This window comes from Chelmon rostratus, chromosome 11 (genome assembly GCF_017976325.1).
Source record: "Chelmon rostratus isolate fCheRos1 chromosome 11, fCheRos1.pri, whole genome shotgun sequence".
Taxonomy (NCBI): domain Eukaryota; kingdom Metazoa; phylum Chordata; class Actinopteri; order Chaetodontiformes; family Chaetodontidae; genus Chelmon; species Chelmon rostratus.
Genome location: NC_055668.1, coordinates 1797023 through 1824885, shown reverse-complemented (window position 1 = coordinate 1824885; position 27863 = coordinate 1797023). Strand labels below are relative to the sequence as shown.

The 27863-nt window shown below is 41.4% G+C and overlaps 2 protein-coding genes across 2 annotated transcripts; both read right to left on the bottom strand.

The window, feature by feature from the left end:
• Positions 1-6884: 6884 nt before the first annotated feature.
• calhm3 (calcium homeostasis modulator 3) lies at positions 6885-11337 on the bottom strand. The gene is made up of 4 exons (XM_041948174.1): positions 11051-11337; positions 9981-10108; positions 8886-9013; positions 6885-7334 (listed from the first exon to the last, which is right to left on the bottom strand). The coding sequence occupies exons 1-4, from the start codon at positions 11335-11337 to the stop codon at positions 6885-6887; spliced, it is 993 nt and encodes a 330-aa protein (XP_041804108.1).
• Positions 11338-13996: 2659 nt separating this feature from the next.
• On the bottom strand, positions 13997-26314 carry hells (helicase, lymphoid specific). Its single transcript, XM_041947319.1, has 23 exons — positions 26006-26314; positions 25452-25549; positions 25037-25155; positions 24463-24585; positions 24312-24353; positions 24202-24235; positions 23567-23625; positions 23437-23478; positions 23032-23259; positions 22316-22498; positions 21869-22012; positions 21465-21661; positions 20756-20849; positions 20137-20298; positions 19414-19556; positions 19029-19173; positions 18713-18796; positions 17525-17644; positions 17286-17402; positions 17016-17175; positions 16109-16205; positions 15911-15987; positions 13997-14686 (listed from the first exon to the last, which is right to left on the bottom strand). Exons 1-23 carry the CDS (start codon positions 26011-26013, stop codon positions 14598-14600), a joined length of 2565 nt encoding a protein of 854 aa, XP_041803253.1. The 5' UTR covers positions 26014-26314; the 3' UTR covers positions 13997-14597.
• Positions 26315-27863: the final 1549 nt, after the last annotated feature.

Here is a 27863-nt window from a genome sequence, read left to right as displayed (position 1 = left end):
TATGGTCATTCTGGTGGCTTAAAGTTACTGAAAGAGTCTGTCAGACTAAGCTTATCTGGCTATTCAGCACGGTTATATTGTGTGAAATGTGTGGTATCTTTAATCCATCGCTGATCACGTTAAGCACTCTGTAAATACGATTAAGAAAGTTAAGTCCTCTACGACATCAGTTTTGCTTATTTGATATTGCTGTACACTCTGACCAAGGTTGTGTCAGTATCAGCACAACCGTTGTTTAATCCTACACACCATCAAGTTGAATTTGGGACTGCATGTTAATTGTAACACATTAAGTGTGTCGAGGATATTAACATAGTGTCAGATTAACACAGAGATTCAATGACAATAGTGTGTAAATACTAACATAAATAGTCAAGTTTCCCTTAAAACATTTCTTTTGTATGGTCAAAAGTCAAACAAATCACCAGAAATCTGTACAAGTTTCATTTTATCAGGACTTTCCACTCCACAAGCATAGAGGTGGGCATACACCTGTACAAGCAAAAACAGTGCCTTTGTCTACCTGTGGGAGGAGACTAGGAGAACTATTTCCCCAAATAATCATTTATCTTTAGTGTCTGCTGCTATCACAACAGCCTTTATTCTGTATGTACACACAAAGTGGCCTTTTGAGAGATGTACATTGCTGTCCCCTTCAAGGGTTGACCCAAGGTTATCAATCAACTATTCCCCTTTGTCAAGGCATCTGACAATAACCGGAATTTGCATTTGAGCCCACATTTTGCTACCGAGTGGTTGACCAATCCTCCAACAATGCATTGGCTGAACCTGTTTTTTGTAGATCAGTGTCTTTTGAGAGGGTTGTACTTGGCTTCAAACCTTGCACACCATTGATTGGCTGCAGTCCAAGGGGTGAGGTTTCTCTCTGGATAGAGTTCCAAGAATATTCTCTGATGGTCTACAGTGAGTTCTGTGGTTACAACAGGTGCAGAAATGATGCTGTAAAAATGTTGCTGTAAATTTCACACAGCAATAGAAATAATTGCCAGTGTAGGCGCTGGATTCACCAAGTCTCCAAGAAGGAAAGGTATGGTTTGTATGCGCTGCAGTCTGTTTAATAGCAGGCTCGGATGTCCTCAAATTGAGGATGACACTTGGTTTGTTTTTCTCATTCATATACCCATAATCAAAGCTGACTCTTCTTTCATTTGAATGTTCCAGGCACAACAGTTTTTCCTCATAAATGTAGTGTTGAAGTAGTAGCTTTACCTCTAAAGGTGCAACACCCTCAAGAACGTCATGCATTATGTCAACACCTACATTTTCTGTTACATGAAAGTATTCAAACATGAATTTATCTTCATCACTGTCAGTACAGGCCCACTGTTACAGACAGTAAGTGTGATCCTCCTTTCATCTCAACTTCTATACCATGACATTACAGAAATCTAAGAGTGGTTCAACTGTCTTCTCAGAACTGTGTGTTTCTGTGTCAGTGGAATTGAACAGAAGGCATATGGTTATTTGCCAAATCATCAAATCAAAGTCTTTCATTAACGAGACAACTTCATTGTCTTGTGGTACTGACAGTATACTCAGCATTTAAGTATTAAATGCTTGAAGACTATCTACTGTCCTGTCCATTAGTTCTTTTATGCAGGTTACAGTCCTTAAAGTCACATTTGAAGAAGAATACATTTGTGTGACAAAAGTAGCTGCATAGCATTGCAGGACCTTTGGACTTAGATAATTTCAAGTCATTTTGTACATCAGTATCCTTATCTGATGCTGCAGTCTCCAGTGTCACATCAGTTTCTTCACTGATGGTGGTTATATTGTCATCTAAGTCTGGTTAGACAAATGCAAGTATCACCAGAAGAATGTTCTCCCACAAGACACCTCGAAGACAGTAAGCCTGCTGGCATGCTGGCAGCTATTTTGACTGCAGATACAGGTACAGTCCTGACTGTCAGATAGAGAATGCCTTACAGCAAAGTTTCCTGATCTCACCAAGGTCAGGCTGTTTGCATACAGGTTTAATGATACATGCTGAGTTGATTTAGGCCAAAACCTGAAGCTTGCAAATAAGTGCCAACACTTTGAATCGTCTCACAGTCTTCAACACTGCAAGTCATAAGTATACACCCAGTAAAACTTATTCAAGGCACAGGGTAGGTTGTCATCCTGCAGTAGGATGTGGCAACAGTAATGAGTTAGTATGCTTGGATAGGCAGATGGTCAGTAGACACTAGCTGTGGCTGATGGATCTGCTGAAGGGTCCTCAAGGGTAGCTCATTGCTCTTACAAAGGGAGGGTCCCATGTTTGAGAAAAGAGAAACACACACAACAAACCTCTTAAACACTGGTTTCAGCCCCCCAACATTCCAAATATTGACTGACTTTCACAACCAGTAAATCACATTTGAGATGACATGAAATGTCAGTGTTACTGCAGAAATACATGGGGCACAGATCACGTAGGCAAGGCAAAGCGGGGATTTTTTGCCTGCTACACAGACTTTGTAGTGTGTGGTTGCATGCCAGCTTCACTGTGTGCATCGTTGCATCATTTTACTGCAGGATCATGGACACACATTGATTTGACTGATTTATTTTAATGTGAAATGTAAAAACTCATTCAATAATTTTTAATCAGATTGTACCCATTACTGTATTAGTTATCAGTGATTGAAATTAATTGACCCAAATCTGCCTTTTTATTAGTCATTTTATTAAGGAGGCCAAATGAGCTATTCTCCCTGCAGACATTCCCATGAGCAAACACTGAAAATATCTCTGCATCAAAATGTTCCCACTCTAGACCAAACTGTGAAGTCTAATTATACAGGCCAGCACCAAACAGATACAATTGGCAGCTGTCTTAGATCAGCGCTAACACTTAGGCCATAGAAGTTGTTGCTATCTAAAGAGCCACACACCAGACTCAGATTCTCAAAAATAAAAGCAGTATCTGCCAGCTTATCAGTAAAAACATCTCTATAACTCTGGTGCAAGCTCAGGATAAACACGTGAAAATCTTCCAAAACAGTGGAAGGAACTGGTTTAATTGAAGTTGTGTTGAAAGATGATGGCTTGTCACACACAGGGAGGTGAAGGGGACAAATCAAAACATTTTAACAACCTTCCAGTCTGACCCTCCCACCCACAATAGTAAGCTGCTCTAAATGGAGTTGGTCTTAGGCTAATCGGCTCTGAAGGCCTTTTATGTCCATCCAGTAATTGAGCACTCGTGAGGATATCAATCTGACTGTAGTTGGCAGATAGCATCACGGATGTTGCCTTTTTCCTGTTGCCCTCTAAACATGGGAAGGAAAAGCTCTCAAAAAACAAAACATTAACTGTGATGAAACCTTTGAATGTCTGTGTGTTTGTGTGGGCAGAGGGTTTAAAGGAGCTGTGTACAGGAATCGTTGGGTGGGATATAGTTGTGTGTGTGTGTGTGTGTGTGTGTGTGTGTGTGTGTGTGTGTGTGTGTAGGCCTATGTTAGTAATAATTCTGTAAAGCTGGTGCATCAGTGTCTTAGTTATTTGTTGCTACAGCTATGTTTGAGGTGTTGTCTGTATTTCAGGGCTGATTTGCATATTTGATCTGAAACACCAGGCTTGAAGAGCAGTTAGGACTAGCCTTCAGGCTGAATGAAACCTCATGGAAATGTGGGTCTCAGTCCAAGTGTGGTTGTACCAATTGTATGAATTCAAAAGCCAAACAAAACAAATGTACTTTTCTTCTTTTCATTCAATGGCTTTATTTCTTGTGAAATTGTATGTTATACAGTGTAAAGTGACAACTTTTATTTCCTATTATATACATGGATATGTTTACAATCCTGTCAGCGCATTTGTTCAGGACTACTATAACCTGGTAACCTCTCGCAATTTGTAAGAGTACTGGAGGTCATGTGTGATCTTAAACACTTGCAAATCAGAAATAAGTAATTCTAATGCTGAAGCATTGTCAGTGTTTAACCCTGTTGTCATTACCACCACTAGCTCACATCAACTCAGGCTCTAGATTCAGTCAGCTTTTGCTAATGAAGCACACATGACTAAGATGAATGTCTTTTTTGCAATTAGTTTTACTAAGAGGATTAAATAATATTGGAGATTAAACAATACGACTAACATATTATTGGTTTCTTCTTTACAAGAATTTAAACACTGCATTTATAAATTGGATTCAGGTTCATGCCAGTCCAGACCTTTCAGACCGAGGGGTAAATACAATCACAGGAACTGCGGAGTGTGACAGAGCTTTGTTCTTGTACATCTTCCTGTGTTCTTGGCGATTTGGAAATGTAAATGGTCACATCATCTGTCCCTCTTCCAGTCCAGCTAATTTCAGCTAATTTGGGGTTTATTTCTTTACAGGAAACTTTGCAGGACTCTGCAGTATCTTTGAATCTAGCTATACTGTATATAGCCTAGGGGCTAGATTTATTAAATAATGTTTTATAATGCTGTTATCCTGTTAGTATACTAACATCTTTCCATCATATTTAGCGTTTACATCAGCTAATTATCTAATATTTTTTTCATTTCACAACAATTGTCACTTTATTTTCTTTCATACCATTGAATACCATTGTTCCTCTGTCATTTTTGGGCATTTTTCATCCTTATAAACAACACGGTATGCAAACAAGTTATTGACCAGGTGTCACTAAACTTTCATGCAAACCCTGCCCTGTAATTTGTGATTTGATCCATGATGATTTGATACCATGAAATGTACAAAATTGATTTATACCATTTGTGCTTCATTCGGCTGCTTAAGAGCTTATGTTTCTAAAGTACACCAGGCTGTAAACCTCATTGACTGTCTCGTTTTGGTAGAAAGAGCTGCAACTGAATCCAGCAGAAATTGAAGGGCTGCGTTTAAGTTAATGGTGTAATTTTTTAAATGGCCACTGCAGTGAAAGCTGCCAGGACCACTGGCACAGACACACCAAATGCCTTTGATAGACCAATGTGGCAAGTGGTGAATACAGCAGCACCAACATTACAAGGACAGACTAGTGTCCCTTCAAGTTTAATTAGACAGTGATCACCACCACAATGACAGGACAGAGCAGACAGAGCAGTAGCTGCCCTCCTGGGTGACTAAAATTCTGTCAGATTGAGTAAGAATGTCTGAAATGAAAGCGTGTTGATGACAGCAGAGTTTGTGGGCTGACTAAATCACTCCATAGCACTGAGAGGAAGTGGTTGGTGATAATTCTCTGTGGGTCTGTAACTACGAGCAACATCTTACACATACACATAGTTCCAAATGTCTATTTGCATGTTTCCATCAGTCTGTGTGGGTGAGCTCCATGTCAACAACCTGTATGCAAAACCAGCCAGCCCAAACCCTAACATAGTCAAATGACCCTCAGGACATGGTTTACCCCTGAGAGCAACTATTTTTTAACAGTCCAAAAAAAATAAAATCAAAGCCCTTCATTCTGATATAAACAGACAGAACTGGCATTTAGATACTGTACGTCATCTGCATTGGATACACAAATATATGTGAATGTTACCATTAACACACTCATACACACCTATCTGTGCACATGTAGTGGTGCAAAATATGTCATGTTCCAGTGTGAGCTGGATGCCTTTAAGCATTAAAAGTAGAAAGTGTGGTCATACAGACCTGTCAAGCCTCTCATTTTTCCAGAGTTTCTCCTGTATTTTACTCTTCTTTCCCACTGTCCTCCCATTTAAATACTTTCCCATAAATCTCCCACATCATTTTTAACCTTTCTACAAAAAAGGTTGGCTATAACATTGAGAGGAGGCATAACCACCTATTTGATGTATTTGCTGCGTTCCCTTCCTGTATAGCAAGTTTGTAGAACGTTTGCTGTAACATCTATTGACGAGGAGTCATTCTCTCAAATGGCATGGCAATAAAACAAGAACAAGAACAAGACTGATGCATGTGAGAGGGATGGAGTACCTGCCAAAAAGAGTTTGTGCAGGTACCTTACCAAACGGGAGGAGGCTTACTGTACTTGATGAAGAGCAATGTTGGATTTTAGTGTATCACATGGAGGGAAAACCAACATGAGCCAGCATTACAAATCTGCCAAACAGAAGCGCACCCAAAAGGCGCGTATGTGTGTATTCTTAAATCCCAGTGTTGACAGGTATGTAGTCATTACTACCACTGTCTCTGTTCAAAGATGGAGTCTGGTGTCAGATGTCAGTGTCCTCCATGAGGAATGGATTATTCAAATCCTTCCACATCATAAAACTTGCACATGATCCTGCACATAGGCAACCAGAGACATTCGTGTGTCTGTTTCTTTTTTACTTCTATATATTGTCAGTATAAGATTTACATGCTTTTTCTTCTCTGTGTCCTATAAGCTTGGAAGTCAGGTTCACATCATGTCTTGTTGTGATTTTGGAAACCGTCAACTCCTCTGGCAGCATACTTCTGTTCAACAGTGACTGCTATTATCAGGAATTTCCGTGTGACAGGTAAGCATTTTTCCATAAACCATTCAACACCTTAACATCTCTACAGGTACATGCTCAAAGACAGGTCATAAGCCAGGAGTGAATGGACATACACAAAAAGATCGCTCCCATGTGATACCAGAGGCCATCTTTGAACAGAGACAGGGGTTACCATCTCCACTGATACACAAATACCTGTTATCACATGACTGAAAGTTCGCAATTATGTCCTGTGATGACACCTCCATTTGCCAAATGAAGATCATGAGATGTAGTTGAAAGCCCTGCATCATTGGTAAGTGGACCTCTGAGCTTAGAGACCAGTCTGGCTTTAGCAAAGCTTACTGCTACACTGAGGTGACCTACATCTGACACGTTGCTATAGTGTAATGTTAGTGAAACCATTGATCATGACATGATTTATCCCACAGTTACACACCATCCAGTGTGTCTTACACATCAGAGTATAAAGTCTTCCCATCAAGATCCTCCCAGGTAACAAACATCCTGGGTCTGTGGGCTATCCTGGTGACATCCAGTTCAGGTTTACTGTAGTACCACTTGTTGAGCAGCTGGTCCACCTGCTCCTGCTTTGATATCCCATGAAGTCTCTCTTCCTCTTCATCCTCCCATTCGTCTTTGGAGTTTGTGATGAAGGACGGGCGAGGCAGACGCAGTACAGCGTCCTCTCTCATGTCTTCAAAGAACTGCACCACACATTTGCGGGCGAAATCACGAGCATGCAGGACGCAGGTTTCGTCAAAAAGCTTCTGCTCCACGTCGAGGTAGTTGCTCCAGTAACGCGTCTGCAGGAAAGTGGCGTGGTCATCAAAGCAAGGCTTGATGAGGCGTCCCAGTGCTCCCAGTACAATCAGGAAGAGGAGGATGGACCAGCCAACTGCCTGGACAGGAGAGGGAAAGTCAGCTACACAAAGTCACCAAAAGCCACAGCACAGAGATTTTATTCTAGCAAGACTGAGAACGAGGACTAGCTTTTTGTTCTCAGTCTCTTACATTGGAATAGCTTTAGGAAGTATTTTCTTCACTGCCTGCATGGGCAGATGGAACAAGTAATACACATATGTACATAAACACACAGCAACGTTTGAATATTTCAAATATCTTTTGATATCTGAGGTCACCGAACATACTGTCATCACTACAGGAAGTCAAACGCATCACGAGACAAGCAGTGAGACGATCACATAACAGATTCATCTGATTATCTAAACCACTTCATTTGAAGGTCAAATAAAAAGTCAGCACACCTGAAATGGTCCTATAACCCCTCATCGCTCAGGAAAACTGTGTGCACACATCTACAGTATGTACAGTTGGTTAAAGTTGAAGCAGGAAGTGGATCTGTAAACTGAGATTGATGTTTTGATAATTATTTTACATTTCACCTTCATTTTCTCTTCTACATCAGTTTCTCTCATCTGGGAGTTTGTTCCAGGCGCTCTGGTTACCTGACCTGTTTTTACTGATGTTGCTGCTTTTTAACTGTAGTTATTGTTCAAGGTCCATTCAAACCAGAACTACTGTTTAGTAGATGGATGTTTATATTTTTGTAATATATCTTTTATGTAAATTACAGATTTCTGCTTTCATTTACATACATGCACATAATTGCACCACCATACATTTCCACTGTCAGCCAGGATAGCTGATGTGCAAATTTGATGGCACTTTATGCATCAGCTGATATTACCTTATAGCAAATGTGTATATGTTTAAGGTCACTTAGAAACTGTGTGTCTATTACAGAGTTTGTCCACCAGATCACACTGAGAAGTTAATTTAAGGGATTCATACAAAACAATTATTATGTTATGTAAGCCCTTGCGAGATGTCTGGCTTCAAGGTTATGTACATCCTTGTGAACGTAATGTGAGGATTAATCATAGAAAAGCAGAACACTAATCCTGCCACAGTGACACCTGTTGTTCTCTGCCAGCTGGCTTTCAGTGACAGTGAGACACAGACCACCTTAGAGCATCGTGAGCTACAACTTTTTAATTGTGGTGTGATTGGTGAAAGGTATTATTTATTTTGTGAGGTCACTGGCCAACAGGGCAGATGAACTAACTGCCTTGGTGAATAGCCAGGGCATTTACAGATTGTTGCAGTTTGCTCTACTTCATGGAGGCATGGCTGAATAGGAACATAGTGGACAGCCTGGTTGAACTTACCAGTTTCACACTGGTGCAGTGTAAAACAGGGCAGTAAGAAGAGAGGAGGAGGTCTGTCTTTGTCAGGTCTAAGCAGTGTAACCCATGGGCACGTCACTGCGAAGGAATGTATTTGCCCTCCCTGTATTGAACTGAAGTTGCTGTTCTTTATCCATTTATCCCTGACAGAACACAACACTGATTGAAGGTCTTCACAAGGAGAAGGTACAAAGATGTGTTAGTGTGTTTGTATGTGTATGCATGCTTAGGTTGTAAGCTTACTTGTGAATAGCAGCGAACGTAACGAGAGACTGCTTTGCGGAAAGAGCTGTTCCTGAAGATGATGTCCTCCTTGCAGGGCACTTTTGCCATGATTTTGACCACATCCATACCTGTATTGTTTGGCAAACCTGAGGAAACATAACACTTGATATAGCATACAGACTAATAATATGCTATACGTAACAGTATAGACAAGAGGTGGGGAACCTATTTCCAATCAAGGGCTTGAATTTGTCTAGCATCCTCTGAAGACCACAGTCAGTGGCTTTTCATAGGAGTGGCACACACAGACTACTGGTTTTCCAGGTTTGGGTCAGTCAGTCTTGAGCAGAACTGAGTCTTTGCTCACAGCAGCAGGTTGTTGCTCTGCAGCTCAGTGATTTCATGTTGTTCACACCAGCTGGTTCCACATTAAATAGCAAATATGTTCAGTTCCTTTTGTTCACTGGTTATCGGTAATGTTCAACATGAAGGCCAAATCACACAGCCACTTGCTGTCACTGAGTTTCCGCGTCAGCTTTCCCTTCATCTCTGTGAATTATTCCAGACAAACTGACACTCTGGAACAGTTTTACTTTGTCTGGTTCTAGCAGCTCCACAGCAGCAACAAGGATCTCCTTCACAAATTCTCCTTCTGAATGAGGTTTCAGCTTCTTAGCTATTAGCTCGCTCACTATAAAACTTGCCTGTGTAACACTGTCTCTGTCAGAATGTGGTCTTGTGAAAGCTGCTTGTTGGACATCCAACTTGCTTGCCTTTCACTTCAGCAAAAAAAAAAACCGAATCATTGTCCATTCCTCATGGAAAGTATGACAATCTACCTACTTGTCAGCATGATGTGATGTTAACTGCTACATGTATTTCATTTGGGGACCATTCAGAAGAACGTGTTATTTTATGTATTTTTTCTTTATCGCTGAAAAACAGTCATTGCTTTTTTGTATTTATGAGTCGCCCCGTGAGCCGCATCAAATGGTCTCACAGGCCATATATGACCCAGAGGCCAAAGGTCCCTCGCCCTGGTATAGACTGTAGTAAGAATGCCTATTGAATATGTATTTATTTATGTATGTGATGTAGAATCTGTGCAGATACCTGAGAAGAGTGCAGGGTCTACACTAACACTGAAGGCACAAATGAAGATTTTTCCATCCAGCAAAGTGACCAGGATCCACACCATCGGTGCCAGCAGGGCCCTCTGGATCATGGCTGAGAACAGGTACCTGTAGGAAGATATAAGACCACTTTTTATACTCACAATTTCAACAGACTGACCCTCAAATATTACCCTTAGCCTGTAACAGTTTCCTGCTACAAGTAAAAAAAAAGTGTGAATATAAATATAACAGCTCTGCCATAAATTCTACGTCAACAAAGATATGATGTTCGGTTTCGACTGACACTGTCAAAGAAGTATTCATTTAACTGTATGTTTATTAGTAAGGTTGTAGTTTGCAGTGGTGTTGAACTGGCCTGCATAAAACTAGATCAACCTCGAGCAGCTACTACAGTAAAATGCTGCTAACGCGTTGATTGATCATTATTAGCAATCTAATAATAAAAATAATAATAAACAGTCACAGGAGACATTTTACTGCACAACCACTACTAATACTACCGATACTTACTACGTGAAGCTGATAATAGTTCTACTACTTGTTGTATTGGCACTTTTCGTCAAATGTCTGTGTACTTCTTCCACTATTCTACTTATTATGTAAGAAAACAAGTATGGACACTTTTGCAAAATATGTAAATAGTTCAGTTTTGCTGTGCAATAGCTACTTGATTTTGTTTTGTCCATTACAACTTTGAAGACAGACTACACTTGCAAATATGTGTTTACTACTTACTACTTTTTTACTTAATATTATGATTGGACTAGATTGAATGGGAAATCAATAAGTGCTTTCTCCTGCAATCACCATGTCTTTTATTGATTATCATATCACGTCATTGGTACTACTATACTTTCTAGTACTAGTGTACTTTCAATTAACTGTGAACTCCAATGTAATGGTAAGAACTGTCTGTGATCCAAAACAAGATGATGACCTTGAAAGTGACAGTAGTTTACAGTCAGTGATTTTAATGTCAAAAGAAGTCTTTATCCTCCATGCTTGTATGAGACAGTCTTAAAGTAAAGAAGTAAATCTGTGACTCACTTAACCACAGCAGGATTTTTCGATCTGTTCCCAATGGGTCTCATCCACTCATCCATCATGACGCCTGTATGCCGGTTGACCAGGACCCCCAGGAAGAACAGTATGATGGGTGGAATGATCATCACTCCCAGAGAGTACAGTTTGTTGTACTGAGGAATGCATGGGCAGTTAAAGTCAAAGCTGGTGTAGAGCTTGACGCTGACCAGGGCCAAGATAATACAGATCCCATTGGAGATGGACTCAGAGTTGGACTGGAAGTACTGCAGGACTAACTTCAGACGCTCCATATTTTAAATATAGTATACTGTGGGTGTTGTTCAGCGTGGTGAGTAGGAAGTGGAACAGCAAGGTGATCCAGCTGCTGCTGTGTGATGAGAACAGAAATCGTTCCGTGAAATGTTTTGTGAAAATCAATTCTGTGAAAATATACTTTGAAGAAGAAAATCTTTCATGAAGTCTGATTATTTCATTTAAACCCCAGATAGTTCACCTTACCTCACAATATGAACTAATCCTTTCTGAAGAAAAGTCTTAAATCCACAGTGTTAGCAGTCTCAGCAAACAACCTGAGCCTAGGTGGGGATACAGCAGCAATGAGTGCGTCCTGCAGTGATCCAGGGACAGTCTGAGCATGCATGAATACACCTGACCAGATGACAGAGCTGTGTTACCACACCCTGCCTCACTGTCAAAGCAGCGCTCACAAAGAGAAAAGGAGCTGCCTCAGTACTTCCTGGTAGACTGTGTCATGACTGGGCCTAAAGCTCAATGGAAAGAATACCAACCTGTACGGTCAATCAACCACCACTGTTGTGGTCGTGACCATTTTAGTTTCCCTGTCAGACATCTTTTCGTGGGGTTGCTGTGTTCCCACATTTACAGCTATTAGTAAATGTGAGTGCAATGTGATTATTACATAAAATTAATACTAAAAAACTAAGTTGTAACAAGTAGCAATCATCCTTTAAGAATAATAGTGTTGGTGGTCTGGCAGGGCAGTCTAGGACAACCAGGAGTCTGGTTGAGAAACACTGGGTCTGTGGACCCCTAGCCTGGTTCTGCTCGAGGTTTCTGCCCGTCAAAAGGAAGTTTTTCCTCACTGCTGTTGCCAAGTGCTTGCTCATGGAGGAACTGTTGGGTCTCTCTACATTAAAGAGTATGGTCTAGACCTTCTCCACATGGAAAGTATCCTGAGGTAACTTGTTATGAGTTGGCAACATAAAAATAAAATTCAAACTGAACTGAAATCCACTATCTCCCAGGAGCTAAGGGCCTCCAGCATCAATGCATTCATTAAAAAGGCCAGCAGAGGATGTATCTTCTGCACCAGCTCAGGAAGTTCAACCTAACTCGAGAGCTGCTGATCCAGTTCTACACTGCTATCACCCATCTGTTCTTTGTTCATCATCACTGTCTAGTTTGGATCAGCCATCAAACAGGGCATGAACAGACTACAGGCAACAGATAAGACCGCAGAGACAATCACTGGTGCTAGCCTGCCCTCCAGTGATGACTTACGCATATAAGTCATCACATCTGCTGTTGGTACATTTCACTGGTATATTTTATTGTTTATTGTTTAGTATATTTTTTATTGCTTTAGTATATTTTCATTCTGGTATATTTTTATTGCGAATCCCTCTGGCCTGTTTGGTTGTACTTTGTTTGCTCCTTTATCACAGGTTTGTGTAACTGGTAGGCAGGGCAGTCCAGATGGGCTGACTGGGAGTACCTGGATCCAGTGCTCCAGGTCACTATAGGCATGTCAAAGTGATTCCATAAAGGGCCGTGTGGCTGCAGGTTTTTGTTCCAACCAAAGAGGAGCACACCAGGCTGGAATCAATTAATCAGCTGATCTCAGTCTTCAGCTGATAACTAATGATCCCTTGATGTTGATTGGTTGGCCTGGTGTGCTCTCTTTGGTTGGAACGAAAACCTGCAGCCACACGGCCCTTTATGGAATCACTTTGACATATGTGCTATAAAAGCTGTCACCTTGGGTCTCTAGGGGGCACTCAATACATGTGTTTTGTTTGGTTCCTGGATCATTTCTTCCAGCAGCACCTGCTCCCCATACTTCCTACTCATCCACTCACTTACACCACTGACTTGGCTGCCATTCACGTGGTTTGGTTTACAATTTTTAACTGAATGCTTGGAGCTTAAACACATTCTTAAGGTGATACAGGGGGTGCCACAAACACCAAAAACACCTCAAAATCCAAGGGACAGAATTTCACATATTTCGGAGTTGATGCTCTGGGGCCAAGTATTAATCACAATATGAAGCGCCATGTTGATTGGTGCAAGTGAAAGTGGTGTATCACATATTTGCTCATAACTCATGATGCCTTCATTCAAATCCGATGAAGGGGGGTACAAATGGTGGATCTTTGAGTGGTTAAAATGCTCCGGGCTTCGTTTGTTGATGAAATAATTGTGATTGGCTTTTTTTTTGGCCCAATGAGCGAAAAAAGGCCTCATCATGAAATCTCTTTTTGTGTTAAAAATCAGAGACGCTTTTTTTTAATCAGAAACCCCTGGCTCCTTCAATTTAGTTGTCCATGCAGATAATGACGTTAAGTTACTAACTTAAGACTCACCTCTTAGGGAACCCCTGCATATTATTAAATGCTAAAAATGGCATGTATGCTCTGAAGACTGTGTACACCACCACACCAGACCGGCATCACATCAACCCACTCTGAAGAACATTTTGGAAAAAAACTATTCTAGGAGAGAAAACTATTTTATCTGCATCATGGCATAGACAAGCAATTCAAAGTGCTTTGTAAGTAATTTATCGCATTTTTGGAACTTAATATGGGCTTACAAGGAGAATGGAGAGCATTTTCTTCTATTTCATATAGAACTGTAGCAGAACACGTTTCATAAAGTTATCAAATCATAGTTTATTTATATAAAAAGACAAGAAAGAACATGTATGCTTTACCTGCATGAAAGTGCTTTAATTACAGCGTTGTTAAAGATAACCTGTTTTGAAAGGCCAAATAAAAATCAAGGACACACCCAACTAGATCATGTCACTATAGCTTTGTCTCTTTAACAGATGCATAGACCATGTACATGTTAGAGGACAATTTGAGTGAAGGTGTAAGACTTCTCTTCACGAAAAGTATGTGTTGTGGGTTTCACTGGAAGGTTCAAGTGTCCAGTGATGTTAATGCTACTACCAGAGAGAGTAAACTGAAGGATCTGCGTAAAGCTGTCAAAACATTTGGCATGAAAATGATCAATGACTGAAAATGATTCTGACAGACTTCAAAAGCCCAAGTGACAATCAAATCTTAAAACGGGTACAGTGGCTGAACACCATAGACTATGTTCAATACAAAAACAGAACAACAAAACAGCTCAATAAACAGAAGTATGAACGCAGTTAAGAAAGAAAAAGAAAAAATACACTACTCAAGTCTACTAACAGCAGTTTCAGGATAGTTTACTACAAGTGACAGCAGATTTGAGCCATCAAGGTGCAGCAGAAGGACTGTGGTCAAAAGTTCATATCTGAATATTTCCAGAGCTCTCAGGTCAACGTGATCTCTGACGACTCTTCGGCATCAATCACTCTGAAGACTCCCACCTTCGCTTTCTTCATGCCGCCCTTTTCTTTGTCTGAAAATACAAATAGTGCTTTACTTCAGGGCATTCGTTAAACCGTGAAAAGACAACAACCTATATCATGGTCAATATAGATAAGAGATGTATCACAATTTATACCTGCAAGTAAATATCAATGTAAACATAAAGTGGACGGTGTCAATGGAGAACACACATTTTTAACCCATGAAACAAGAACTTGTTTTAACTCTCACTGTTTAAAGGACAATGGAGTGAGTAACTGTAACAAGTGGAGTAACTGGTACTGGTACATAAAACAAAATCCTACTGAGTAATCTTGTTCTCTCTTGAAACTATGAGCAGGACAAACAAAATTTATTGACGTCCAATTTTGTACTGAGGCCACCATTAAATCTTACAGTCCACAATCTCACTTGCTTTTGACCGAGACTCAGAGGAACCAATATATTCAATATTTAGTTTCGGACACCAGGAAAGTGGGATGGCGGTTGCAGCACTGAATGTTGCTCACTGGTCTCTTAGATCTGTTATCAATCCAAATTGCCTGATTGGTTTTTAGAAATTGGTTAAAAAACAGCTGTTCAGTGGAAATGCCCTGCGCAAATCTGTGTTCACCTTTGTACAGTTCTGGCTTTTGTGCCGGTGGATCACTAAATAAAGACACAACTCTTTGTTGTAATGGCTATGCTTTGTGTTCCACAGTTAAGATCATGAGGCACCACAGTACATGGATCTATTTGGTTTAGAAGAGCCATTAGAGACACACATCTTGTACAATAAATCCAAACCTGTCTGCTCGGGTGAGGGTAGGTGAGAAAATGTGTTTGTGACTTGTTAAAAATGGCTTCTATTATCCATTTCGTGGAATAAATAAAATGACCCATCATTCACAGAAAAATACGACATCTCGTATTAGAAGGCTTTTTGACAAGGAATGGGATCATTTATTTCTTTCAGTGTAGTTGTGAAGTTAAACATTGTGTCTTTTACACTTTAGTGTTTTTTGTGTCTTGCAAACAGTGAGATTGTATTTAAGATGAGCTGGATTCTGTAAACTTCAGGGCCTTGCAAAGTTAAAGTATTACATTTTGGTGCTTCTGCAGTAATTCAAAGATCATTTGTTGATGATAGCTACACAGATGTTATTGTTGGCAGTTGACGGGGGAGACTAAATCAACAGGATGATAGTCAGGTCTGTGTTGCCCCACAGTAATTCAGGAAGTGCCACTGAAACCTGCTGATGGTCTGTCTCCTCACCCTTTAAGTCACTGCGATCCAGCAGAATCTCCAGGTCCTTGTCGCTGATCACCTTCCCCCTTGATGCTTTCACTTCCCTGAGTGGACACAAGTTAGAGCCAAATGTTACTCTCCAGTGTGTTGGGAAGTTCAGTCCCAGTAAATACCCGTCCATTCTCTGCACATTACAAGTCGTTGGAGCGAGGGATGATTTCTTACTTCTCAGTGCCTCTGGCTTTGAGCAGCTCCATCAGCTCATCCAGATCAATGCAGCTTTTACTTTGGTTCAACTCTGCCTTCCCGCCTTTGAACTTATCTGTGGAGGAAAGCAATAAAACAAAATAAGCTATCATCAGAAGTTCACACTTGCAACATATTTCAGACCACCAGTGATCCAGTGCTCGCAATCCAACATGTGGTGCAAGATAAAATCAGACTGCTTTGTGTTTCAGACAAGAATTACTGTCTCGTGGTTGTGTGCCTCAGCGAGCCAGTCAAGGTGCAGTTTACATTCATGTTTGTCCAGACACATAAACACCGATCAGCCAGAACAGGAGAAGTGAATACCACTAATAACCTCGGGTCCTGCTTCGACAGGCACCACCCACCTCAAGCACAAGGTGGGCAACCAAGATTAGTGTCACCAATTCAATATCTGACCAACTGGGAAATATGGTCTCAATCTCCTGAGTTATGGTGTTGAATAATGGCCAAGGAAAGTGCTTTTGCAGAACATTATGATGCCACAGTGAAATTAACCTTTGACCTTTTGGATACAAAATGTCATCACTTCATCATTTTATCCTAATTGGCATTTGTGTGTGTGTATGAATTCTTGAGTTACGGCCAAAAATGTGTTTTGTGAGGTCACAGTGACCTTTGACCAACAAAATCTACTCAATTCATTTGGATGTTTGTGCCAAATTTGAGGAAATTTCCTCAAGGCGCTCCTGAAGTATCGTGTTCACGAGAATGGGATGGATGGATGAACATACGTACGGAACACCTGGAAACATAATGCCTCGGGTCACGGCCGCTGCCGGCACGTACACAGAAAAATAAGACTAATCTACTCCTGCAGTGCATGGAGTTAGGGGAGGTACTGTGTTGAAGTGAAGCCACTCACTCTTATGGATAACCATCTGCTCCAGCTTCCTCTTGGCTGAAGCTCTCTCCAGGATCTTCTGGTCGACGGTGTTGGCTGTGACCAGGCGGTACACCACCACTGGTTTGGTTTGCCCGATGCGGTGACAGCGATCCTGAGCCTGCAGATCTGCCTGAGGGTTCTGAGAAGGCAAGGAAACATCACCACACACTGACTAAACACAGTACATGTACAGGGAACACTTAGAATGGTAACGCTGTTTAGTGCACACGAGTTTTAATCTGCACCCACCCAGTCGCTGTCAAAGATGATGACAGTGTCAGCAGCTGTGAGGTTGATCCCAAGCCCTCCTGCTCTGGTGCTCAGCAGGAACAGGAACACCTCTGGATCTTTGGAAAACTTGGTCATCTGGGGGAGAAGAAGAACCTGGTGATGCAGTAGCATGGACATTTCGTAGCCTAGGTGGGAACCATAAAAGCAGCACGCACACAGAGACAGAGAGACTCTTCTTCAACTCATTAAAAACTCACATTTTCATCTCTGTCGGAGTAGGACATGCTGCCATCCAGTCGGCTGTACTGGAAGCCCCGCAGATAGCAGTAATCCATCAAAATATCCAAGATCGAAGTCATCTGACTGAAGATCAGAACCTGGAGCACAACAGCCATCACACATACACGTCAGAGGAAGGCTGACACAGAATAAACCAAAAGGCAACAGCGTGGGTAGAGGACTGCTGACACAAAGCAGCACCGTTTATACGTGCATATGCATTATAAATACCACCAGAAATAATTGCATTCTGAACAAATTTGTATTGGATGTGTTTCCAGTGTAAAGTGACACTTATTTCCCTGACATTTGGAACGTTCTGAAGTATTTGGCAGGCAGATGGCACATATTTAATCTGCTGAAGTTCATCCTTTGTCAGACTTACCAGGACTGAATCATCTACAATGCATGAAACAGAATTTTCATACTTTGTGTACCTCTGATTTGTCTTATCACTTTATTTCCTTTTTGTTTCCCATGAACATATTTATTGCTTCCTGTATGCTATCTAATATGTTTCCTACATTTCAACAATTAGATATATGCTACAGGATAAAATGTCGTAAGTTTGAGTAATAGTAGTGGCTTTTCTCGGGTAGAGTTAACTGTGGCTGAAATAAATGTTTTGGAATCTAAATCACCATGTTGTTTCTTTTCTGAGCTTAGTGATCTCATAGCAATCCCACCTCTGAGCTCTCCTTCACTGGCAGTGCAGGACCGTGGAGGTTGATCAGTGCAGGAGCTGACTGCGTAATGAGCTGCTTTCTTAATATCAAGTCATGAATATGCAGACATATGACCAAACTGTGAGCCGAGTTAGGGCTCCAGAAAGCCTCGGAGAGGCCCTGGAAAGGGTGACCAGTAGCTCTGAAACACTATAGGCCCTCACCTGCTGCCACCAACAGCAACAACCTCAATGGTTTTTGTGTTAGCCGGGGGGAAGGCATGTGTACCACTGTGTGTTTTAACCTGAAGGAGATCATCAGTGGTGGGTTAGAGGTAGGTTAATAATGTTAACCACCAGACACCATCAGACAAGGGCATAAGCACTTTGGTGCCAACTCAGCAGGGCCACTAGCCAATAGTTTAAAATACTTCATTAATCCTCCTGTTTGCTGATGAAGTGACATGTCCTAACATATTCGGCTCCTAGTGTGCTTTTTCACCTTATGTCCCCTTTTCTTCAGTTCAGGCAGCAGTCTGTCCAGTATGAGAAGCTTCCCAGAGCTCTGCACCAGCTGTTCATCAATCTGCAGGGAAGACCAGAGGACATACAGTATGTGAGGAACACAACAGGGAAGAGAACCACAATGAACTGGGAGTCATACTAACTGTGCTGCTTTAGCATCAGTACTGAAAAACATATTGTACCAGCCATGCTTCTGAGCAACAGCTGAGAATCACAAACACTGGGAATAAGTTAAACAGCAGCTGTAGCACCAACGTTGCTGTACCAAAGGAGGACTGGTGACTGTGGCTTACCTTGAACTCCTGTGTGGCAGGGTCGAGGGGGTACTCCACCAGGTAGGGGTGGTTACAGCATCTCTTTAGCAGCATGAGAATGTTCTGCAGCTTCAGGTTGATCTGGGCATCCAGCGGGCTCTGGACCTCCAGCACTGGAGGGGAGCTGGAGGAGATGACAGGAAACGAAGTGTGAGCAGCTTCAAGTTAGCCTGACACAGAGCCACAGTTTGTGTTTCTCATGCAGTGAGGGGGGTCATTTCTGGAGAGAACATGCTTTCAAAACTTTCTAACTTTCTAACAAAGACTGCAACATACATTAACAGCAGAGAACAAAAACTGACTATTGAGATAAATGAAAATAAATACGCAAGTGACATTACTAAGGTAGCAAAATTAAATTTACCTCTGCTCGACCTCCTCCCGGACCCTCTCCAGATATTTCTCCAGGTCATACGGCGAGTCCCCATCTGTTTCTTTATAGTTCACCAAATTTCGACTGCGACGCTTCGGTCTGCCGCTCGATGTCAACGCTACAGGAGCCTCCGTCTAAATGAAACAAGATCAGACAAGTTCAATCACTTGTGACTTTAAACTGTTTAAACTGACCAGTAGGCACGTAGAAAGTGACCCCATCCCATTATTAATCTCTCATGTTAACCTCTGACATGATGGAGTTGACAGAGAGGAGAAGGCTGTACTGATGAGGCAGAGCTCAGTCACCTGTTGCTTCAACTACTTAAAAACTCCTCAAATGAGACAAGGCAGGTTTATTGTTAGCTCACCTTTCAACAACACAGTTCAAAGTGCTTTACACAGACATACAAAGACATAAAGACATAAAACAAATACACGGTGATATTATAAAAAACGTTCACAGGATTTGAATGATACCAGTGTCTACTTAGGGACCAACTGACAACATCTACAGAGTGGGACGTAAACACTGATGCACCTGCAATATGCCAGGCTCAGCTCAAAAGGTTGAATACACAGACTGATAAACATGTTTTAAATCTGGTGTTTTTGAACAGATTTGACCTTGTATGCTGTGGAGACTCCACTGTGTGACTGACGGATTTTACAGTCCAGACCTGTCACCATATTAGCAAATGCTGCGTGGCGTTACCTTTTCCTGGCCCAGCATCTTGCCAATGGTTTTGTTGACCACAGCAGTGTAAAAGGCCTCTTGTTTGGCAGTCAGAGGGGCATAAACAATGATCTCTTTCTTAGGAGGAACCTCCAGTGTCACATCTGACTTCAGCCTCCTCAGCAGGAATGGAGTCAAAATCTGAAACAACAGAAAACCTTTAGAAAATGCAGGTTTTTTTTCTGCGTCCCCCAAACAAATGAACACTAAGGCGACTATGTGAGGTTCAAGGCTCATGTGAAAAGATGAGTTCTGAGTTTACTTTTAAATGGGTTGACTGAGTTAACCTGTCAAATATTGGTAGGAAGACAATTCTAAAGACAGGGCTTGGTAAGAGGAAGTCCGACAGCCTACTGATGTTTATATATTTTTGGAATAAGTCAGGAAACTGGCTTTTGAGAACAAACGCCAAACAGGTGTGACAGGAGTGACTAGAGGTGATAAATAGGATGGTGCAAGTCTGCATAAAATGTTTTAAGTTTTAAGTTGCTTTATTTAAATGACCACATTAAAACACACCAAATGAACACTCCACGATGTGAAGTGGCTGTACATGGCTTAATGAGTGCACTGTGTGGTGATGGTTTGGAGGACTGACCTGGTGCAACATGCTCAGGATATTCTGCTCACGCTCAGTAGCCACCACATTCTCAGCCTCACCAAGGGTGTCGATGTCAAACCAGGACTCAAAGCTAGACAGCAAGCATGTTAACAAGAGGTTAATCATTAGTAATTAATTTAACCTGAACATTTAGCAACATATATAATTATACATGTCACAACTACACATAATAGCATCTTTGAGACTTCTGTTTTTCTCTCAGAGTTTTGATGCACACTGTACTTCAGACATCAGAAAGATAACAAACAGCAGACTTGATGATCTTCCCATTAGTCTGCCGCTGTTTGTGGTTAAATAAACCAAATACAATACTTGTATCAGAGTGCATGGGAGGAAAACAAAACATGTTCCTTGATAGTAAATTTTTGTTTCTCCATGAATATTATTTTTGTTTGTTTTGAAGAAATGTATGCAACACTATGTAGCCATATGGCCTCCAGTAGTTGTCCTGCATCTGTCACATATGCTGAGACTGGAGGGAGCTAGCAGATTTGTCATGTGTAGTTACCCTTTAAATTAGTCTTAAAACCAACGATGCATTTGGCTACAATTTGATACGAAAGTCCTGATTTTCTAGTTTTCACAAACATGAAGCTGTTCTCAGAGGCCAAAACCTTGTAATGCGTCTTCGGTCTGAGCAGTAGCAGTACTGTGACCAGCACTCAGAAAACACACAGCTCCATACCTCTTGAGGTCATCAAAGACCTCTGGCAGGAGGAAGTTGAGGAGGGACCAGAGTTCAGCCAGGTTGTTCTGCAGTGGCGTGCCCGTCAGCAGCAGCTTGTTGTCAGTGGGCAGCATCTTCAGCTCCCGCACCAGCCGACAGTTGAGGTTTTTGATTCTGTGGCCTTCGTCCACTATCAGGTACTTCCACTGGAAGCGCTGGAGCAAAAAACAAAGTCGTGCAGTTTCAAATTCTGGTCCAAGTACTTAAAATAATGCATCATTATTGAATCCATTATTCAGGACCTCCAAAAATTGACCGCTTGAAATTGAAATATGATTAAACAAAATGTTTTTGGCCTGTAAAATGTTTAACTCGTGTGTACGTTGGTATTTATTTTTATTTTGGATGAGCAGAGAGCATACCTGTAGGAACTTTCTATCAATCATGGAGATCTCAAAGGAGGTGACGACCACAGGACACATGCTGAGGGGCCCCTGGGGCCTGCGGATCTGCTTCAGTAGCTTGGCCCTCTCTGGCTGGGGGCCGTGGTAAAGCAGCACTGACAGCTGGGACAAACACATGACACTGCTCAGACACTGCACGTGAACACACTCAGTGATCGTGGTCAGTCTCTGTCATTCAGACCACAGCTGGTTGATGAGGTAACTGTTTGGATCAGTGAAATCATTCGCATGTTTTACTAAACAGTAAAATCCTGTCACATCTCCAATGAAACTTAGCTGCAAACTTGCCTAAAGCAATTTAATTTCATCACTGGTGAGTTTTATGTGTTTCAGGGACCTGTCAGACAATAAAGTGATTCAAGCTTCCACGAGCCGGACGAGACCACGGCCAACCCGTCCTCCTACCTCTGGGGTGAAGCGCTTGAATTCGTTGATCCAGTTGGGCAGAGTGGAGAGAGGGGCGACCACCAGGAAGGGGCCAGTTACTTTCTTTTCTATCATCATGGCGATGTGAGCGATACACTGGATGGTCTTTCCCAGTCCCATCTCATCAGCCAGGATCCCATTGATGCCATTCTCCCACAGCATCTGACAGCACAGAGGGAACAACAGGGGTTGCTGGTCTACAAACTCACACACACACAAAAGTCTGTTAAGACCAACATTGACTAATTGCACTGATCATGGGAGCAGTCTGCAGGTGTAACTAACAGTGTACTAAAGGCTTTTTACTACAAAACACACAGTGAAAGACATCACAGGACCTCACTGTCTGCAAAACCTCAGTCAACTTTCAAACTCAACCTTTACAGCCAACATGAATGTCCTTAAGAGAGCTCAGGAAAAAAGGAAATTTGGACACACTCCATCTCTAATGGAAGATCCTGTTGTAGCAGAGAAAGCTCCAGAACAACTTGAGGTGGACTGTTCTGTCAGCTGTTTCCAGGGTCAAAATTAACTTTGAACCTCAGCTTCATTTTAATCTGTTAAAGGCTCTGAAGTGTTTTATTAACTAACCATTAACTTCACTGAAACATTATCTACTTTGCACGGGGAGGGAGGAAAACAAACAAATGAATAAATCATTTCCCACAATCCCACATCGATCAAGCCCAACTCACCCTCAGCCACTCGATGCCTTCAATCTGGTACCACCTCATGACCCCTCCGGTGAAGAGCTCTGGCTGCTGGGCAGGGACGGGCTGGCCGTTCACCTTCCTGTGAGGGTGCAGGAGATGCTTGGCGTTGTCTCGCACAGTCTCCGACAGACGGTTCTTGATGTCTTGGTTGGAATCGCTCATCTTCTCGATATCCTCGGCTTTGAGTTTGTTCTGGGTCAGTGCCTCCTCCTGATATCAAATGATTGATATGTTACGGACAAGTGTGCTCGGATGTGCTATGTTCAATGACTAGCGGCAACTTATATATTGATTTTAAAATCTATCCTGTTGTCGATTACCCCCTCTGGATTATTAAAGTGTCTTCACGTCTCATTTACCCAGAGGAAGACAAAAATGAACCATTACCTCTTCCTCCACTTTTGCTTTCTTAGATTGGGACATTATTTCCTGGAAGACAAAATCAAGCAGAACTAATGTGAGCAGATCTGTAAAAGACAACTCTGCAAAACACACAAACAGTCAAATAAGACCTTACTTCTTTTGACATGACATCTGCTATTTTGTAGTCTTCATCCCTCCTCCTCTTCTTCTTATCTAGTTCAACAAGGAATAGAGACAAAAACTTAACACATATTAAGACATATTTAGATTGGAAGCTTACATAACCAACGTTTCGCATTTAAACTGCTTGTAAATGTCAGTATTTACTGGAAGAGTAACTAACTTAAAGAACAGCTTTTCGTGCTGTATTTGGTATTTTGATAGCAAAAAAAGTTTGGACGCTGTGTAAAATGTAAATAAAACAGAATGAACTGTGTTTCCTGACATCCTTGTGGTACTGCCCTTTATACAATCATTCATCACAAAGTGGTGAACCCCCCACCATCCTTGCTTGTGAACAGCTGAGCCTTTTGAGGAGGCCCTTTCATAGCCAATCATGATACTATCACCTGTTTGCTTTCAGTTTGATCCTGTCCAAACTTGTTTAAAACGTGTTGCTGCTCAGTTCAGAATAAGGGCTGACGGTGTCGAACATTAAATATATTGTCTTTGAGTGCATGTGAGAACGGATTACCAAATTATGACATTCTGTTTTATTGACTTATTTATTCAGAGCATTTTCTGAATCTGGGTTGTAGTAGAAGAGGAAACGTCAGAAGATCAACTCACCTTTCATTGGCTCTGCACCATTTCTGTTTTGCATCTAAAAGAAAAACATACTTGTATGAACAGGGTTTGAATTGCATTTTCGTGCTAAGATAAAATGTTTTTCCCCTCACCTTCTTCGCCTTCTTGTCAGTTTTCTCCTTCCTGAGTTTCTCCTGAAGCAGTCGACAGGAAAACACCGTGTTAGTAGTGATTCAGCCTGTAGTCAGCAGGTGCAAATACATCACAGGTAGTTACTGTTTCACGTGTTCACACAAACCCTACCTCATTCTGTTGTTGCTCCATTTTAGTCAGCAGGAATTTAGAGTAGATGTTGCTCTTCTGAAGTAAATGCTGCAGTCTCTTGAAGCGCATGTCATGAGAATCCCTCTCCAATGACTCCCGGGCCTTGTGGTGAGCGTTGCAAAACAATACATGAATGAAAGAGACTGTGTTGGACATTAGGGTTTGAACAGTTTTGATACTAGTGACAATACCATGCAATTCCTTGCACCTGTATCAAAACCACTCTTTTTGCAATGCCTGACTCTGAAGAATATGTTCCCCTATTAAACAAAACCTTTTCTCATTTAACAAAAGACAAAATCCTCAGATGTTAAATGTTGTCACAATAACTTCGTCTCAATAACATACAGTCTGAAATTAGAAAACTTAATTGGCAAATGTTATATTTAAATAGGAACTATTTCATCAAAGAATAAGTCAACAAGATCATGAATCTGGACATTTGCTGCTTTGGGCTGTTGACATTTATCGATAGTACTGTAGACAATTCAATACCCAGCCCCAGACATGACCCAGCATTCAATCCAACGTAAAGCATTAATGAGCAACACACCTTTTCCATCATCTCCTTTTCTTTCCTCTCCCCTTCCTCCATCAGCTGCTTCTCTTCCTCCTCCATTTCCTTCGTGATGACCACTTCAGACTTCATGTTCTCAGATTTCACACTGACATCTTCAAAGAAACAACACTGATTGTTATCATCTGAGGGACTCCGAACCCCACATTTCATTATTTTCCAGATAAAGTTTCTATCTTTTCAAAGTTGATCAACTTTCATTAGATATGAAGTGACAAGGTGCCCTGTTCCTACTGGACAGCTGTTAAAGCCTCCAGTCTAAACAGCATCATTCCCTCGTTTTCTCAGTCTTAAAGGACATGACAGCAGGACTTCATTCATCAAACTTGGATTAGCTCATGAAATCCCCCAGTCAGATCCTGTGTTGGGCCTGGGGTCCTTTGTGACTGACCGTTTGCAGCTTCAGTCTCCATGGCTGTGCCCAGCGGCTCCTCGGATTCGTCTGGTTTCGGGCAGTGAGGGGACGCACTTCGACTTTCTTCCTTCGCGCTATCAGCAGGCGGAAGAACACAAATGAGATCCAGAAGGTGAACGTTTCCTGCTGCTTTCACTAACTCCATCCACACGTTTAAAGCTTCAAAGACGGCTTTTTTTTTCTAAATCTGTACGGCACTAAGCGAGAACATGACGAAGAGCTGTACCGTCTGTGAGGTTCTGTAAGACGACGTTAACGTTCTGCAAGCACAACACATGGTGGGTATGTAATACATCTATACATTGTATCTATAGAAACAGCAAATTAGATGGAACTACTTCCAGGGTCAGCAAAAGGATAGTGTGAATGAGGCTTTCAGCATTTAGACCCTCATGTGAGGAAATTTAATAAAGAGATTTACAGTAAAGTTGATGAATAAAACGTGAAAAATCAAAACTAGGACAATAAGTCATCCCACACTCCGTCAAGTGTATGTGATATCGTCTTCTGTGAAACATTATTTAACTTACCAGCTCATTGTTGCCGACAGCGCAGTGGACGATAGCGTTAATATGACTATCTCAAGGTTTCTAAGTATCCAACGTTGATAGAAAACGTATCGACGAATCAGCAACTTCAGTTACAAAAGCAGGTTGTTCGCGCAATCATACAACGTTAACTTTCTCAAGTAACAGGCTAAACTAGCTGGCTAGTGGTTATCAATTAAGTTTTTCAGTGTGTAGGACCACAGAATCGTATGGATTCCGAAAATGTTGCCTTAGCTAAAACTGTGCAAACTTGTATAACAGAGCTCGCTTGAATTCCAGGATAGTGTTCACTCTGCAGATAGCACGGCGTGTGTCTTACACTATTGTATGTACAGAGAAACAAGGCATGTATCTCCGGCAAATACCTTTCAAAATAAAAGAACTCACTCAAAATACACCTGAGAATTGGTTGGAGAGGTCGCTCTTATCTTTTATTTTGAAGGCAACATCGCTTTACTTCGGCCATTTTCTACAAGAATTCAGCTCACTTGACGCAGATAGGCGGTTGATTGTGGGAGGGGCTATTCATTTCGCGCCAGTTGGGACGAAACCACTGCTTATACAACAGGGTAATATATGATTAAGGTGTAGATTCTAGTGTATTTTAGAAGTAACGTTAAATACCACAATCAGACTCCAGTTGACAAGTCTAAATCATTTAGAAATTAAATGAAAAAAAATGTAACACACTACAGAGCATTTCACGCACAGAGAAGACATTTTGGGGCAGCCACCCCTCTGAGTGGAAATATGTGAACCACCTAATCTGATATTTGCCGCGAATGTCGGCTGCCGGATGTATAGGGTTATTAAGGTCATCATATTTCAGACTGGTTTTGAAGTATTTGTCATTCATTTATTTTCCATGATTTCAAAATGAGCTGCAAAAAAAAGAAGTGTTTATAAATATCTATAAATGAATGACAGACCACTCACTACACACAAGTTCATCTAGTTGAGTACAATTCTCCAGAACTCTTTCCATCCCTGCTCTTGTGTAGTTTGTCTTAGAAATGTAATGTAAAGTACATTAAGTCTAATTATCAGAATGCGCTGCGTAAAAACAAATTGCTTTGCTTGTGCACGTGACAGAAGTACAATACTAAACTGCTGGAATGCCCCTTTAATCCCATTCCCTACTACTGCTACTATACCTATGCTGTCTACTCTGTATCTCCTCATGATGATCAGTTGGCATTCTCAGTTTTTTCAGCTGAGGCTTCACTCTGAGCTGATTGTGCTGTTGCAGTTTCTGCTTGTTTCCAACAGAGGTCCCTAAAGATTAGATGATATCTGTCACTATGAGGAGCTAGAATCAGATCATATGGTAAAACATGAAGAAAAATGACTTATCATAGGTCTATATATCCATGTACAATGTAGATGCTTGTCGAATAGCACACTCCTCTTTCCCCATCCATTTTCATTTTCCCCTTGTTTGTTTCTTTCCCTTGTCCTTTCAGTACAATCTTCCCTTGTCTTTCCTCCGTCCATTCTTCCCTTTCACCTGACCCCATTGTCCCATTTCTTCCATCCTATTTTTCTTTAATTTTCTTCATGCCATTCTTTGTCGTCCCTTTTCTTTTCCTTTTTTCTTCCTTGTCTCCTTTCCCTCTTTTCTTTCTCAAACTACCTTTACCCTTTTCCTCCTTTGTTTCATACTTAACATCTACCTGTAGTTTGTTCTTGTAGTTCATGTGACATAGCTGATACAACTTTTCCTCTTGGGATTAATAAAGAATTTTAACTGTCTTATCCCTTTCAAAGTACTTGCAACATACATACTAGTCCTATGAATCATACTACTGCCTCAGGCTGTCTTTAGCAGGAAGTATCTGCT

What these genes read in the sequence shown, in the direction of transcription:
- calhm3 (XM_041948174.1), bottom strand. Translation starts at nt 11,337, where the DNA reads ATGGAGCGTCTGAAGTTAGTCCTGCAGTACTTCCAGTCCAACTCTGAG. An exon ending in AAAAATCCTGCTGTGGTTAA is followed by an intron (nt 10,109 to 11,050) that starts GTGAGTCACAGA and finishes ATCTTCCTACAG; the next exon opens with GTACCTGTTCTCAGCCATGA. An exon ending in ACGTTCGCTGCTATTCACAA is followed by an intron (nt 7,335 to 8,885) that starts GTAAGCTTACAA and finishes TCTCCTGTCCAG; the next exon opens with GCAGTTGGCTGGTCCATCCT.
- hells (XM_041947319.1), bottom strand. An exon ending in CGGGAGGAGGTCGAGCAGAG is followed by an intron (nt 19,174 to 19,413) that starts GTAAATTTAATT and finishes CATCTCCTCCAG; the next exon opens with CTCCCCTCCAGTGCTGGAGG. An exon ending in GCAGATGGTTATCCATAAGA is followed by an intron (nt 16,206 to 17,015) that starts GTGAGTGGCTTC and finishes TTTCCTCCACAG; the next exon opens with ATAAGTTCAAAGGCGGGAAG.